General features: G+C 26.1%; 1 protein-coding gene across 1 annotated transcript; it reads left to right on the plus strand.

Annotated features, from left to right (window-relative positions):
- The first annotated feature begins 219 nt into the window (after positions 1-219).
- On the plus strand, positions 220-17,422 carry LOC113555580 (protein PF14_0175-like). The gene is made up of 8 exons (XM_026960019.1): positions 220-736; positions 1,899-1,988; positions 4,813-4,958; positions 7,439-7,665; positions 7,754-7,986; positions 8,070-8,426; positions 9,067-14,995; positions 15,989-17,422. The coding sequence occupies exons 2-8, from the start codon at positions 1,905-1,907 to the stop codon at positions 17,161-17,163; spliced, it is 8,151 nt and encodes a 2,716-aa protein (XP_026815820.1). The 5' UTR covers positions 220-736; positions 1,899-1,904; the 3' UTR covers positions 17,164-17,422.
- The last annotated feature ends 1,373 nt before the right edge of the window (positions 17,423-18,795 follow it).

An 18,795-nucleotide genomic window follows, 5' to 3' on the forward strand; every position in this document is an offset into this window, starting at 1 on the left:
CCACCGGCGCGCTGGTCTCGTAAACGCAAATGCGCGCACACGCACGCGCGACAGTGATATTATATTATTATTATTATTATTATTATATTATATATTATTATTATTATTATTATTCTCTATTATATTATTATACGTACACACACACACACACACACACGAGTAAACACACACACACAGACGCGCGCGCGCGCGCGCACACACAAGCACTCACACTCACACGCACACCCGCGCGCGCACAAGACGTTATCTTCAATCGCGCATTGGGTTTTTGTTTTCAACCATTTCGTCTTTGATATTATTGCGCGACGTCCGAGTCCGACGGCGTACTATTGCCCACCGACAACAATATCTCGTCGTATCGCGGTGATGCTCACTAACGTTATTCGCACATCTTCAACCGGACACCACACACACGGTCCATCGCGTGCCCGTCATTTATAACGTATCGCGGACGGTGTACCTAGTGACAGGTCCCGTAAAATTGTTACTAATATTTCGGTACGTCGTCTTTCGCGTGTCCGCCGAGCGCCGAGACGAGTAGCTCCACGCACGGCCACCGTCGATCGCGCGCGCAGCACCGTTTCGCAGAAAATGTCGTAGCCGCCCGCGTCGCCGCCGCCGATATCGCCATTGCCGCTGCACCTGTTGTAGCAGTGCGGCGACAGACAACTGACGTGTACTGCACACCGCTACAGTGTCGTTTGACATGTCGCCCCGACGCTGATTCGGTCGCACGGTAAGTCCAACGACGTTCGTCGCCGCCGCCGTCAGTCATTGTAACTATTGTCCTATGGGAACCCTCGCCGTCAGGTTTGCGGTCACTGCGCGTTGGTCGTTCCGTTCGTCGCCGCGTTAACCAGCGACATTGTGTTGGGCGGTAACTTAAATTTCCTCACACAAATATTATCCGTCCGTCTGCCTCGAATGGTTTTGGCTTTGCCTCCAACAGTTTTGGTCTCTGACGCTATGCCATCAATTGTTAGACAACGTTGTTGGTAGACATAGTTGTTGTCCACAACTCACTTGTTGTAAGTGGCGGTGGGCTTTCAGCTACTCGTATGAATTATAGATACTTAATTATTATTATTTTCTTAAAGATAACATTTTCAACCTCTAACTTTTTATGAGGGTGTTTGCCAAGTTTAATAATCGACACTAATATATTTTTTGTTGAATTCAATTAAAATAATTAAGATCTTTTCATTTATAACTAAGACGGCAATTATGAAATAATGTATTATGTTAAATATTTTCTTTTCAAACTGCTTACATTTTAATTATTATTTAAATCGAGTGTTTTGTCTAGACAAAACTATTAATTTTGAAAATGATATAAAAAAAAAAAAAATTTAATTATTTCACCTAATTATAATAGTATTGACTTTTGAAGCGTTTGATTCGAATCTCTTAAATCAAGTGTATATTTATCTCGTTAGATACATTATTAAAGAAATCAAACGTTTTCAACTTTAGGATTTTTTTAATAATTTGGTACTAGTTAAAACAGTAATAATTATTAACATACATTCTGATTAGAATATGTAAAGATATGTTTATTTTACATAGCTTTCTTAGCTTTTAGTTGACGCTGAAATAGTACAGTGTAAAAGTTTTATATGATATTTTAGTTGATACAATTAAATAGGATAGTATTAATGACATATTTTGAAACTACATAAAGTCCGCCATACATGATTTTTTTAAATTATTTGCCCATAATAAACTTGATGCATTTAGTGACTTATGTTTAATATACATCAAAATTATAAATAGAAGATAATATTTTGATTTTTTTTTTTTCATTTATGAGCAGTAGGTACCCAGTTATTGTTAATCAATTTTTATGTTAATACTTACATTATTGTTATTTATTTATTGATAACATTTCATATTTGCAGATTCTAATGATTGAAAATCGTAGATTAATTGAATGTATCATGCATCCAGAAAAAACAATGCCGTCATCAACCTATTTCACTGTACTTCAGGTAAGTTTATACTAATGCATCAATATAAGGGCACGCTCATGAATATAATATTTATATTTGTATTACTGACATATCCTTAATAAAAACAGTATACATTATAATCTATTAAAATAAAATGGGATAAAAAAAATAACTAGTGGACTAACTATTCGTGGATCTATCTCATAGGTGCCTAATATATTTTCTTAAGACATTTTATAAAAACATAATTTAGGTAAATGAAGCTTATAACAAATATAAAAATTATAATAAATCATTCACTCCATTTACTCAATAAATTAAAATCTTAACTATTTTTTTTTAATAAATAATTTTTGGCCATCTGTTACAGTTGTTATAAAAACTGTAAAACTAGTCCTACTGTATGTTTAATAATACATAAAAAATTTGTTAACCATTTAATCTGTTAACTTTTAATTTTTTATGTAATAATATTGGGTCTAATAGTTTATATTTATAGTAATATGTCAAATTAAATTTGTACTACATTAAGACTATCATAAATGTTATTATGTTTTCGCTTGGCCTCTTATATATTTTGTTACTAATACTTATACTAAAATTTCTTAACATAATATTTAATATTATTTCTTGATTGATAAATATAATGTTGATAGGTATAGATTAAGATATTTTACTTTTTGTTATTTTAATTTAATTTTAACTATCTGGATAGTGAATTAATTACAAGTAGACAGTAGTGTAATTATATATGTACAGTGGCGTGATAAACAATGTTTGTCTAATGCAATTGCTTAGCCCTTGAAATTGATGTTGAGCTTAAAAATTAAAATTTGCGTGGATAAATGTATAGTTAATTAACATAATATTTTTTTTAATTAAATTGTTGATAATGAAAATTCTAAATTGCCATACATTTTTAGATTATATATTATGTTGTATATGTTGGGGTATAGTGGGTGGGTCATTGTTTAAATACTTTGCTGAGGGTTTGAAATATGCTCGCCATGTCACTATATGTATTATAAAGAAATTAGTTCTTAGAATTATCTTAAAATCAATGTACTTTAAATATATAATATTACTGCAGTTTTAGATTAAAAACTATAGATAAATAACGCAGCTGGTGTGATCTTGTCATGGTCTGTTATTGGCAATATTGTGATTGCAGTATGCACTCATTTTAAATAGTCAAGATGAACTCTATTCATATTTATATTTTTATACTTACATTTTAGAATTCTTCTATTATATATGGTTAAAATACTTAATTATATTGTAATACAAATAAATTGAAAATAATTTAAATCACATAAACAATAATAGTACAGTGTATACATTTTTTCCATCAATTAAAAATATTTTCAGAATTACCTAAGAGATTTTTACCCATTTATAATTAGTAATTATTTTTTTATTATAAATAATAGCATTAAATGTTTTTGCCACCATGTATTTTATTATTAAAAGAAATTAATTAATTTCATAAATTGACTAAATATAATCAAAAGTAATGATACTAGTTCGATTTGATGAACAAATATCTGAAATAATAAATAATTATTAACTAATTAAGTTTTAACTTATAATTTACTTATTACTAAGAAAATGTTTTTATCCTTTACTTTACCTATAAAAATCTATCAAACATGCACATAGTAAACATTGAAAAATAGTTTTAGTAGTTTAATTCAGTCCATAGGATGATTCAAATTATAGACGACCCAGGGCACATAGTTACTTTTTATTTTTAAATTTGATTTCTTTAATGATTGCATTTTGTTGTTATTGGTTTATTGACAATATAATATTAATTAATATGTACAATCGATTAAAATTTGTAAAATATGCAATATACGTTTTTGGATTTAAGCTGTGTGTATTATGAAACAAATTTGTGTAAAATCAGATTTTGAATATGCAGCTTTCTAAAAATTATGAAAATGCGTAAAATTTTGATTTCTGCTATTTAGAAAATATATATCTACTTGTAAAAAGGTTTATTATTATTCTTTTAATCATTACTTGTATCGTTACACTTAATAAATAACCATGCAACTTAAAAATGTATTCATAAATTGTTAGTTCAAGAAATATGTACGCATATAACATTGTTTTTATTTTAAATCTTTGTATATATAGTAGTAAATATAGTTATTTGATAAAAAAAAAAATTTTCTGCGCTTATGAATATCTATAAATTTGATTTTAACTTAACATTACTTATTTTTAAAATTTATTTTAAAAAACCAAAGTTATTATTATATAGCAATTTAAAATAGTTGATTAAGGTCAATTATTAAGTATAAATGCTATGAATATAAATTTAATGACTATAATTGGAATATAGCATTTATAAATAATAAATATACCTAATAAATTTACTAATTAAATTTTAACATAATTTATTTTTTTATGATTTATTATTAAAATAAAGTTTAATTAGCTAAACAATTAGTTATTTTTATTTATTTTGTATATCTTTGTTTATAAATTTCTAAACGCTTAATATTAAATTAAATGACTAATCTAGTCTCCAGAAAGAACTATTTTACAAGGATCCCATTATTCATGTTAAATATTATAACTACAGCATTTCATACAATCATCAAACTTTTAATTAATATATTTTATAAAATTTCATAATTGTTTTAATTTTACTATACTTACCTAATACTTACAGTACAATTTTAATTTATCAGTATTTATTTGTATTCTACACCATATTATATAGAAATTAAATAAATGTAAAAAAGTACTTTAAGTATTGATATTGTGATTGTGAATAGTGAATAAATTCAGTTATTTATGTTGTTAATTGTTAATTTTGTTATTAATTTAATATGTTTTTTTTGTTTATTAGATGTTCGAATCAATAACTAAAGATACAAAAAAGACTTTTATAGCCAGGGCATTATGTTTGTTTATGGCATGGGAGAAGTGTCGTAATATAATAACTAGTGAATCCTTCTCCATTGAATTACCTATGTTTATGCATCATGCTACCAGGTAATGAATTACACTTTATATTTATTTTTATTTAAATTTTAGTATAAAATATATAGTGTATATGTGTTAAATATAAAATTGTGAATTTTGATAATTATTATTTAATCATTGTTAGCAATGTATAACACTCTCAAAGTAGATATTAAAATACATTAAATTTATAGATTTTTTTTAACAAAAAATTTTTATTTGATTCAATAACTTTAAATTTAAATTTGTGTGCTTAATATGTCGTATTTTTTAAAGAAAAATAATACTAGATTTAAAAGTTTTTATATTTTATTAGATGTATATTTTAATGTGTCGATGAAAAATAACAAAGTTAAATTTAATTTATTGATCAATTTGTTTTTGAAATAAATTGTTTATTATTTAAAATGTTTATAAAGTTGTACAATATAATTTTTTTTACCTTTGTATTAATTGATAAAACCACTATCAACTTTAAATTTTCATTTAAAAATATATACTTAAAATTTCCAAATTTAATACATTTTTTTCTATGAATTTATATTAATTTGTTGATGAGGTAAACCTTCTTAAATTTTTTTTAGTAGAGTTTATCATATTTTACTAGATATCATAACTGTTAATAACAGCTAGTGATATTAAATTAGATAATATAATTATTATTTAATATAATATATAATTTGTTTTTGGGTAAAATGAATTCAACTTACCCTTTTACTTAGAGCAATAAATAATTCAATTTTCTTAAAAATATAGGAATTTTTAGGAATTGAAAATAATTTTCTAGCATTGTAAAAATAATTGCTCTTTATTCAAAATATTAGTTATTTTTATTATCAAATATGTTATGTGTAATACGTAATCTGTTTATGAATGATTTATTTTTATTAATAATTTTATATTAGTTATTACTTAAATACTTCAAAACATTTTTGATAAATATATAAATGCATAATATATATATTATTTATTTTCATTGCAAAATAGTCCAAAATAAAAGAACAATATAATGAATAAATTTGTGACAATAAAGTGAATAAAATATTAATAATTATTATAGTATTAATAAGATAATTAAATGATAAGAAAAATATTTTTTTTTTAAAATATAATATAGTTAAATTATTTTTATGAAAAATAGTGAGAGTAAAATTGTTTCTTTTCTTTTTTAATTTTAATGGGAGAATATTTTATAATAGCGCTGCTTTAGAATTTAGTCTTATTGGGGGCTAAGAGCATTAACATTTGTGTCCAACAAAATTGGATAATTTTCAGTGAATTGTTTACTTTGTTCTTTCTAGTACTCGGGCATTAATTTTTCAACAATTCGTATCATATTTCATGACTTAATAATAATAATGACTTATAAGTATGAGTGATAGTCATATTTTTATGATTTTAAAGGTAATTTGCTATATGTTTGTTAAGAATAATATTTAGTATTCATACAATTAGAACTTATTTTATGTTTAATAATATTATCATGGATTATTTTATTGTTTACAAAATAGTTTAAAATATAATTTTACTATCTTATAAATACAACTATGTATAGTCATCATTATTAAGGTTAAACTGTATCTTGTTTTTATTATTTTTCTCATGGTCCATGTTGTATTTATTTTACCTATCTTTTTAATTTAAAAATAGCAAATACATTTTTTTAAAGTACTTATTTTATACTGGTTTTTGTTGATTAACTATTAAATAACAAATTTAAGCTAATAAAGTTACAATAATTTTGCTTTGATAGTAATTATTTTCTATTAAAAAACTGTATAATATTATCATGCTTTATTTGTTGGCCCTATGTATTTAATTTTACTTTTGCAGTATAGTTATAATATTACGCACTCGCTTAGCTGTTCAATCAGTGTCTGATAGCATGCTTGAATAATATTGGTATGGGCAACAATAACTATTACTATTAGTATTATTAATATTATTTAATAAATTAATAAAAATCAAACTGAAATAAAAATTAGTAATCCATAAAACTAATGTGTAATTATTAACTGTCTATACAATACTATATGACTGTGTATTTGTAGTGTTATATTTTATTTTAAATGTGTAAAATCTAACACAAATTATGTTTTTATAAGATGCATAAATTACTTTTAACTATATCATATTATCAGGCATAAGTTTGTACATTAAAAAACAATTGAATATATATATTATTATGCTCTTAAAAATGTTTAAATATGTTTTTAAATCTATGGTAAAAAACATTTAATAATAAAATAAAAACTCTTAATATAATAAAAATATGTTAATGAACATATTGAACATAATGAACATTTTAAATAATTGTATCCTTAAATTTTAGATTTATAGTTTCTAGATATAAATGTATTTTTTGTTCACGCGTTCTATCATTTTTAACTATATATGTGTATAAATCTAGTATTTTGTTTTCTCATAAAAAAGCTCTAGAAAATGTAAAACATGGAAACTTACTTGTCTAGTTTGATTACATTATGTTAAAATCTATTTATTTTTTTCAGGGAATCTGCAATAATAATCTTGGATCCTGGTTGGGAAAATATTACAAATAAAATAAAAAATGACCTAAATATAGTTTTGAGAAAAATAGTATGCTCCTTTAAAATGATGAAGGATAAACAAATAGAGGCAACAAAGTATTGTCATTTTTTGATATCTTTAATGAAAAATCCATGGAGTCATCATAATTTTTCAAAATTACTTTATGGAGATCCATCTCAAATAGAAGGTAATACTATTTGTTGAAACAGTTAAATCATAAAAATGAAATAAAATAATAATAAATTCATTTTTAAATATATATTTATTTATTTTAGTCTTGAAATTTATCCAGTATGAAAAGAGTAATATTTTTGTTCTGCGCTTGAGAATGCTTTGTGAAGGAAAGTGTGAAAATCAAGCATTAAAACTATCATCGTTAGCGATGGATTTGTACAACTCAAATTTAAAAAACAAAAGTCAATTTGAAGATCAAGATTATGAATTTATCAGAGATATTTATTATGCATGCCTTGAAAGGGCAAATAAAAAAAAGGAACTTATTGGCCATGTAGGTTTTTTTCATATATTTTAATTTATATTTAATTTATAGTACCTACTAAAAGTTTAATTTAAATGCTTATTTTATTTTAGTTAATGAAATATTCTCCTGAAGAAGATGGTAAAATCCTAATGGAAAATTATTGTAAAAAGATTCAGTCACTTACAAACTTACGAAAAGAAATAAGACCAAGGATTTGTAAAAATATTGTTCTTGTTTGTGAAATGGCTGCTTACATCATGGTTGTGAATTCGTTACGAAATTCTGATATTCTTGATAATATTGCTAACTTTATAAAGAAGTGGAGTCTTATAGTGATGACATTGATGGAAACTGATTTAAAACCTGATATAGATTACTTCTATATAAAAAATATGGTTCATACATTTATCGATGTTGCACCATCAGCTAGTCATTTATATCTTTTATGCGATGTTCTTTATTGTGAAGTAAGTAAAAATATTTATAAAATAAATAATTTTTCAGCTTGTAAAAATTTAAGTCTAATACCTATATAATTATATATTTTTTTTTATTTAAAAAAATAAAATTCTCCTTTAATGTTCATATTTTTATTACTAAAAACATCTGAATACAGTACTAAATTATGTATATTAATTCACTGTTTTAATGTTAAGTAACCAAACTTAATTTTATTTTTATAAATCTCCTATTTAATGTATTCATGTACTTATTATTTTCTATTGTGAAGTACATTATATTTTATTATTTTCTTATGTTCAAAAAGTTCACTTAAAAATAGAATTTATTCACATTTAATGCGTAAAAATGACTTATATTTTCAAATTTAAATATTGTGTTTCCTTATTTTAATATAATGTTCAAAACATTACTGTTTAAAAAATTGATTATTAGTGTAACATTTATATTTTATATATATTTATGAATAATTCAAGACATTTTTTTACCTTTATTATAATATTTTTATCAACCAGAAATATAATGTCCATTCATTATAAATTACATGAAATACTTTGTTTGATATGATTTATTTAGAACCCATTTATTTATACTTAAATTTATAACACTTAATTTTGTTTTCTAACTGTAGTATGTTTTTCTTTACAGTTTGGTTCTAAATTGCCTCGGACATTATACATAGAAATTTATATCAAAGCATTATCTGCTAATATAAATGAAAAAGAAAAATGCAAACAATTGAGCGATAAAGATGGATCATTTGAATCATTAAAAAAGCTAGTCCAAGGATATTTGAAATTGGCCAATCTACTTGAAGATATTTTAAGTATATGCCGAGAATGTGTATTAACGGCATATTCTTTAATGCCTTCCAGTGATCTCATGATGAGAGTAGAAAGTTTAGCTATTAAAAGTGGTAAACTGATCCCAGAAAATCTAACTAATGTTGTTGAAAATTCTTGTAACAAATCTAAAAAAGGATCTAATTCAAATAAACCTGGCCGTAAACGTAAGTCAAAACTCAGTAACTCTTATCAAGACCCAAAATCTATTCTTGATGCTTCTGAAAAAAATTATTCCAAGATTCATTCAGATCTTAGTGAATTGAATGATCCATTAACACCAATTATGCAAGAAGACCTTATTTCAATTATCAAGTACCCTCGTTATGGGACATTTAACTGGAACCTAGAATGGCCTAGGATGAAAATTTTATGTCAACAATATTTAGAAAACTTGGATTTGGTAATAAAACGAAATACACTGCAACGATCTGATTTAACTTACCTTGATATTGATATTGATGAATATAATAAGTGGACAGAAATAAATATGAAAAAATTAACAAATGATAAAGGTTATTTTAGCAGTGATAATAATTATAGTGATGATGAGTCTATTGCATCAATTGCTTCATCAGGGGAAATAGTGAGCTATAGGAGCAAACCATCTAAAAGACGTTCAAGAAAACGAAAAGTTGGTTCACGTAAACGAAAGGCTGGTTCTCGAAAACGGCGCAAGGTTAGTCTTAAAAATAAACCAAAATCCATTACTATTCAAACAGAACCTAGAGTTGGTTTGCGGCGAAGCTTAAGATACAATAAAAGTACTAATATTGATGAAACTGATGACTCAACAGTTGGTTCCTTGTTAAATGATGAAGCTCAATTCAAAAATACAAATTCTCATAGTGATATTGAAGATAATTCTCATGATTCTGTTTTAGAAGAAACTGATAAAACAATCATTAAAAATGGAGAAAACCCTAAAAAAACCAAACCTCAGCTTAGAGTAATACGAGAGAAAAGAACTATCAACAAAAATCAACACAAAGATTTTGACTATTCATGGAGCTTAAGAAAAAAAGGAAAATCTAATAAAAACAATTCAATAAAATTACCGCGCAATAGTGACCAAACTAAAAACCCATCTTCTAATTTTGAACTTCCCCATTCCAGTAATGAACATTTAAATATGTTGTCAGAACGAATACCCCAACTAAGTTCATTAGATTTTATTGTACCAGCAAATACAGATCGCATAGTTAATGTAGTACAAATTCAAACAACATCAAATACTCTCACAAATGTATCACAAACTCAGACAGAACGAGTTTCAAATCATCATTCCAATAACGAAATAGAAAAAAAAACTAGTGAAAACCAAACCAACACTCATCCATTGGATGATTTTGTTTCAGTTTATCAATCAAATTCATTAAATACTAATATAAATCCTGTTCAAAATGTTGGAATTCATCAAGGGGAATGTAGTTTTACTGGAAGTGTATCTGTGAGCAATCAAAGGGTTACTACTGATTCAATTACAAATGTTCAAACTACTGTTCAGCAAGATTCAAGTAAGCCAATTGGGACACAGGATGTGTTGTTGGATCAAAATCAAATTAACATGGATCATCAACATTGGAATGATATTCAACTACAAAATTCTGGAGAGCGACTACAATCTTCTATCGAAAGTGCTGTACATTTATCCTCAAATGTAATAGTTAGAACATCTGATGTGATAAATCCAAGTCATGTTAATCAAACTACTGGACAAATTACTTATACAGCAAAAAAGCCATCTACTTATTGTGTTAAGACACGTGACCGATTTACTGATTTATCATTACCAGCATCAATTTCTTCTATATCAACTAATAGTAATCGTTCTGCAAATTTACCATTAGCAATGAACACAAATAAATCAAATTTTGAATCAAAAATTCAACAAAATTCCCCAATTCAAACATCAGTAGGCTTGCAAGTTAATTTCAACAATCAACAGTCTGAAGGTATACAAAGTATTATGTCCCCGAACGATCAAGGAACACAAGTAGGTACCAATATCACAGACAATAATTCAACTTCAACCAATATATCTTTATTAAATGATCAAATAATGAATTCTACTAATAGTAGAATAAACAATTCCTCAATTGTAAACACTTCATTTATAAAGGAAAATTCATTTGATAATTTAAAATCAAACATTCCTTTGATAAATCAAGTTTCAAGTATACAAACTCAAACCTGTGCTGGTTTACGACTACCCAATGAAGTTTCTCATCCTAATGCTTCAGTGATATCATTAATGATTGCTTCAACACAAAGTCAGGTTATTAAATCCAATGTGCATAATTCAGCGTATACTTCTCCACATAATCAAAGAATGCAGCTTAATGATTTAAGTCACACTTCTCAAACAAATAGATCTGATGAACAAAAAAAGATTGACAATTTAAAATTAATAAGTCAAACATTTACTGCTACATCAGAAGCAATCAAATTTGTTACTAGTAGTACAGAATCGCAACGTCTTATTCAAAATACGGATAAAAACAGTACATCAAATCTTGCAGTTTTTCAAAGTTCTTCAGAAGGTGTGTCCCATATTACCCAAGAAAATGATCCAAGTTCTAAATCATCGAATAGAGGACGAGGTAATATGAGAACTTATGAAAGTAAAACTAGAGCTCTTAAACAAGCTAATATGTCTGATATGTTTGTATTTGAGAAAGGAACATTATATGCAGTTCAAGACGACATTGTTAGTCATATAGAGCCTACTAAATCAGTTATCTCGCCAAGAAATAATACTTCTACTAACGTAAAAATGCAAAATCGACAATCTAAAGAATGCTTGGAAAAACCAAAACTTTCCCCAAATGCTTCTCCAAATATAACAATTACAGGCTCAATGTTGCCAAGATTTCAACAAGTTTTTGGTAAAACTAAATTTCCAAATTCAACTGTTATTAATGACACTGTTTCTTTGTGTTCAACTAGTGTGGCAAGTAATCTCTCTTCGAATCTTGGGCCAATTGTTAATCGAACAAATACTTCAACATCACGTGTGTATTCATCTTCAAAAGGTGTACAGACTAATCATGATGTTGATACAATTAACTCTAATATGAACTGTATACCACCTAAAGTAGTAGAAAATAAGCTTCTGCATACCACTGTTAATATGTCGAAAACTAGTAGCGTTATGGCGCTTGGGAACAACAAAAACAATGTTATAATGACATGTAAAGCTGTTACTTCTGCAAACAATATCACCCAAGTTTCAGCATCGACTAATCATCAAATTATTACTAGTAACATTGAAATTAAAAAAGGACTTACTGGTATGCCTATTTCAAAAGTTCCAACAACATTTACCACTAGTTGTATCAATTCGTCAATAGCATCTTCTAGTTCAAATTTAATATATTCAATTCCTATATTAAATGATTCAAAATCTAATGCTAATATAGAGAAACCTTTACAAGGTGTAACACAATTACAAAGACAACTTAAGATGTCCCCATCAATAATTCAAACAGTGTTACGAAAACACCCTACTTGGCAACAAAATAGTTTTCGTCAGGGAAAACAAAGTACAGAAGTACAGGCATCCTCAATAGAAAGGATTTTACCTGCAAATGTGGCAAATATTGTTAAAACTACTATTGAGTCTTCAAATAATAAAATCTCAATAAGTACTATTAAACCAAATCTTCCAGAGACTAATGTTAGCACTTTAATGATGGAACAAGTGAGAGAGTTTGAATCAGTGTTAGAAGAAGTAAGAAAAACTTCATTGATGAATGAAATGAGTACAGCTAGCATGTTACCACAAATAAATCATGAAATAATACAAATTCCTTCTCCTACAGAAAATGTTGACTTGCTTAATAATGATAGCAATCAAACATTATTTCCTTTGAATAAAAAATCTAATATAAATACTGAACGAGATCGTTGTTCATTTTCATTTTTAAATCAAACATTGTCAAATGTAAATGATTTAGCAAATGATGATAAAGAACCAGTAACAATACAACCAACTATAATATCAGTTCGTAGTGTTACTCCCACTCCCCCGTTAACATCACCTAATAACAACAATGCGTCTGTTAATCCAGTTGATACTCAGTGTTCTAAGCAAATAGCAAATAAAGTAAAACCTGTTATTAAGACACCAGCAAGTTCACCATCAACTTCAGCTGTAAAAGTTCCTGTTTTGCAAAAACCTTTGCCTAAATTACAAGAAGATGAACAAACAACTCAACGGATATATGCAATACTTGATAAATATGCTGAACAACTTCGTAATTCACCAGAATTGAAAAATAAACCAGCGCCAAGACGTAGAACCAATCCACCAACAAATCCAAGCATGAATGCCAAACGTAAAAAGACGAATCAATTAAATTTAAAAACATGTTCTCAACAAACTTCTTGCTCATCATCTGGTATGGAAATGAGTCCTACGTCTGATATGCAAGCTATTGACAGTGAGGACAGTTCTAATGCTGTTAGTCATTTTTCACATATTATTAACTCTCCGTCTAGAAATTCAGATGAACAATCTACAGTGATTTCAGAAACCCCTTTGATGGAAAATACATTAATTAATGTTAATGATGTTATTAAAAAAATTAATATTGAAGCTGAAATGAAGTCTAAAGTTTCTCAATCTACCCAAATTGTTGTAAGTGGTGCGTCTGGATCTTTTTTATCTATACCTGATGGTAATGCAGCAAATGTTAGACTACTTGTCGCAGCTGGGAATAATCAAAAAATGTACCGACTACATTGTCCTGTAACTGGACCAGGACCTGTAGTTTTTCATCAAATCACCGCTAAAGATTCTTGCTCAAATGATGTTAAAATGGCATCTAATATAATAGGACAGAACATTAATGAGTCAACTATCTTATCAGCTTTATCAGCAGCAGATGATATACAAATTTCCAATCCAAGTTTAGGAAGTGAAATGTTACATAATACTTTACAAAACTTTGAACATAAAATTAATAAACCTGATATTCTTTTGGAATCAATGGAAAAAGCTCAAGTACTTGATAATAATGAAAAACAATTGTCATTTCCAGTAATGAAGAAAAATCAAGCATCTCAAAGTACATTTAGTGTCATACATACCCTTCCGTGTACACCTAAATCAGAACCAACTGATAATACTGAAATATTACCTGAAGCTCAAAATAATATTTCAGAAAGTGTTCATAAAGACTATTGTGATAATGAACAAAATACAAACACGGACCAAGAACAGATTAATAACTCTAATATGAATCAATTTGTTAATAAACAAGAAAAATTAAGTACAACTCTTAAAAATGAGCCACCTTTTATCCCACCTGATTCTTTAGAAAGTAGTGGTCTTCCATATGAAGATATTGAGTTTCCATCATTTCACACTAATGATGACGAAGAAGAAGAAACTGATGAAAATTTAACCACCACCAATAATAAAAACAACCAACAAAACACATCAAACCCTGATGAAAACAAATTTGAAAATACAAATGTAAATCAAACTTTGGTTGATCGTTTAAGTGACAATACAGTAACTAATGATGTGAATAATGTGAAGTGTGATAAAAGTACAATAGTTAAGCAAGAAAACAATACAAGTGATGTTACTATTGAGGAAAGACCTAATATTTTAGAACTTGCAAGCCCTAAAAAAGAAGATAACAAATCAAGTGTAGTGTTAGACAATGTTACTGCTGCTTCAGCTGCTGAAATCATTTCAACAGTCAACCAAACATCTAATGATTGTAAGTACTAATTTTTATTATTGTTTCATTAAATTATTCATTTTTAATACATTGTAATAAAAATATATACATATAAGTTTAATTTCAAATCATACTTCTATTTTAATTGCTTGCATGGTTCAAGTTTTATAGCCTATATCAGTAGTTTTCAACTTTTTTTTACCATATGGCACACTTCATCTCCTACAAAATTTTCGCGTTACACTAATCCATATAATATGTGAAGTATATTTTATATATACAAATAAATACATACTAATAAAACTATTGATAGATTTTTTTTGTGGCACACCAGTGTGCCGCAGCACACTGGTTGAAAACCACTGGCCTATATTTATAAAATAAGCAACTTGATAATAGTACCATATAATATGTTAATTACTTATAAAGAATTTTAAAATATGTTTTGGAATATAATGAATAGTTAATAGTTATATATATATAATATTTAATAATAACTACTAAATAAATTTATAATAATTTATTGTTATATTATTATTACATATTTTTGTATAATTGTATGATAAAAAAATAACAAGTATTAAAAAAACCAAATATAAAATAATTTTTCTTAGCTTAATTACAATTTATATATATATATATTAGACAAAAATATATATACTATTATCTAACATTCTTTTTTAGTTACAATTAAATATAAAAATACACATTTTTATATAGTTGAGTGCCCTAATTGATTTAAAAGTTGATTATTGTTAAAGAATTTCTTATATTTTGAAATTTTTAGTAACAACCATCTTTATATAACATTTTGGTCACATTATTTTCTATTGTTTTAATTTATTAGTAGACTTCAAAAATAATTTATTTTACTTCAACATTAAAAACTATGAACATGAATGACATATTTCTATTTTCTTCATATTATTATTAAATTAATACTAATAAAATAATTCATTTAAAGCATTTACCTAGTGTAAATACTTGAAATTGTTATTAATGAACTCAATTCTTCATTTGTTTTGTTCTCAGATAAACAAAAGGAGGAATTATCACCAAAAGCTGTAAAGACTGAGTGTGAATCAGAAAATGAAAATGAAAATACATTAAGTAATACTGTGTATAATATGTTAGACAATCAGTCTGCCTCCAGTACTCATACAAAAATTGGATCATTAACGCTTCGTTTAAAAAATGACAAATCAGCTAAGAACTGGATTAATTGTTTATCTAAAATAATGCTTCCCGGAACTGAAAAAATGTTAGAAGGTGATAATTTAAAACGATTACAGGAATCATTTCAACGTACCAAAATAAAAACTTTTAAGGATTTAAAAGTATTTGTATTTGAGCAATGTAAAAAGTTTGACAATAATGTTGAAACGCCTAAAGAGTATGATTTATATGAAGATATTGATGGGCTTGGTGTTGATAAACCAAGTACAAATGAACTATTTCCTGAAGTGGCCATATTAAATGATTTAGATAAATCTGTAAGTCCGACACTCGGCCTCTTACAAGCATCTACATCTAAGTCAAATGATACTAATGCTTTACAAGCTAGACGCAAGTCGGTTTTGTCTCATACAACTACTTCTACTGTTATTCCAACTGGTGTTGAACAGACGAATGTTGTTTGCAAGAAAAATAAAACAAAAGTTTCATTTTTAAAACAAGCTTTATATAATGAAATGAATCAAGACTCTAATGATAGCGAGACCAAACCATTTATAAATGGTATCAAGACTGTTTTAGATTCAATTGAACAAATTGATTCATGTCCAGAATCACCATCAAATACTATTGCTATGGATTCAGAAACATGCATGTCCGAAGATAGTACTTCAACAATTAGTAGTGGCACACCGCATTATAACTTCCGTAAAAGTAAACGCAAAAACGTTGAAGAAGATGGATTTATTGAATCTCAAGTAATAAAGCGAATGTATAGAGGTCGCACGTCAGAAGAAAATGAAGAAAAATCTGAACCTCCTAAACTAAATAATATAAAGACCCAGGCACCTGAACAAAAGCCAGTAGTCGAAAAGAAGGAATGTAACAATAGAAGAATATCAAGTCGTCTAAAAAATAATAATGTCAAGAATAATCAGCACGTATCAAACAAATCTCCACAGCTAGATATTTCACCTTGTAAGCTTACATCGACACGATCATCCCTCAGGAGAGTTTCTAGAAAAACTACTTGATTAATTTCAGAGTTAAAGTTTAAAAATATGTTGTTTATTAAATGCTACATTAAGTTACCATTACTAATGCTGGAGGATTATCTAGCACAGAAATCAGAAAATATGTAGTCATTAATTTATAATAAGTATATATTATATTATAGTATACATACATAAAAAAAAAAATCAAAATTATACAATTTCATTGAATATTGCCATTATTTACACTCCTTTTGGTTTTGCTTGTTACTATAAATTATCATACCTATTTTTAAATTGTTTTCTAACCAAATTATATTTGTTTTTTTTTTTTTGTTATTTCAAACTTCTATATTAGTTAATATATTTTACCTTATTTAATTTAACAATTTGTATCATAAACTGAATACTTAATTAAATATTAAAAAAAAAAAAAAAAAATTATTCTTATGTATAATCAAATATTTTATTATCATACAATAATTTTTAACGAGTAGCATTGTACATATACATCAATGATTTAGTATTATAAATAATGTATTTTTTAATACAAGTCTTATGTTTAACTTGTTCACTTGTTTATTAAAAAGTATAAAAAAAATTTGATCGTACTATGATACATTATTCATTATTTTTTTTTCATTTGTAATCGTATGGTTTAAATTTAAACTTAATTTTTATCAAAAAACCATAAAAGATAATTTAATTTGTTTTTTCCCTAAATTGTATCGTATTAAGTAAGTAAGGGGTATATAGAAAATTAAATCTATGCATTATTAATTTCCTTTAATATTTAAATATTATTTAAGTTACATGTATACATCAATATTTAATTGTATTAATTTATAGTAATAATACATACATTTTTAAAATGAAAAATATAAGCCTTTAAAAATGCTTTGGAAATTAAATATTAAATTATTTAAAAAATTGGTTTTCAAAATATTTTTACTTGTACCCTTTGCTTACATGTTAACAACTTTTTTATCTAGTTGAATGTAATATACTATGTATTATTTATACTTTTTAAAAAGCAAACTTATAAGTTGAATCTAGTTCAAATTTATTTTACAGTTATAAAACTTATTTTAAATTAAATTAATTAAGTTTCATACTTTTTAAACAATAAACTTAAAAGTAGTATCTGGTTCAAATATATTTTACAATTAAAAAATATTTTTATTCATTATTTTATTATTATTACTTTAAAACTAAATCATTATATTATATATACACACTGTATAATAATTATATTGTTTGTATTCTTTTTTTCTGGTTTTGAGTGCAATTTACCTTAATTATCAATCGAATAGATAATTTTACGAGAAAAAAATTACCATAATTTGTTTTATTATACATTCATTGGTAAATTTATTTTGTTATCCTATTAAAATAATTATAATTTACAATATTTTCAATGATGCTAGAGACATTTGTACTTGCATTAACAAATATGATGGAATGTATAATTTATTTATACAAATATATATATTTGCTTCCCAGATAATTTACTTAAATTGTTATCAAAACCATGTACAAATATTTGTTATATTTATGACAAATAAATATATACTACTCAGATAGAAATTCAGTCAAATGTATTATTCAATAAATATATATATAAATATATATTATTTTTTTTTTTTGAGAACTCTATAAAAGAAGAGTTATTTT

Source organism: Rhopalosiphum maidis, chromosome 3, assembly GCF_003676215.2.
Source record: "Rhopalosiphum maidis isolate BTI-1 chromosome 3, ASM367621v3, whole genome shotgun sequence".
NCBI lineage: Eukaryota > Metazoa > Arthropoda > Insecta > Hemiptera > Aphididae > Rhopalosiphum > Rhopalosiphum maidis.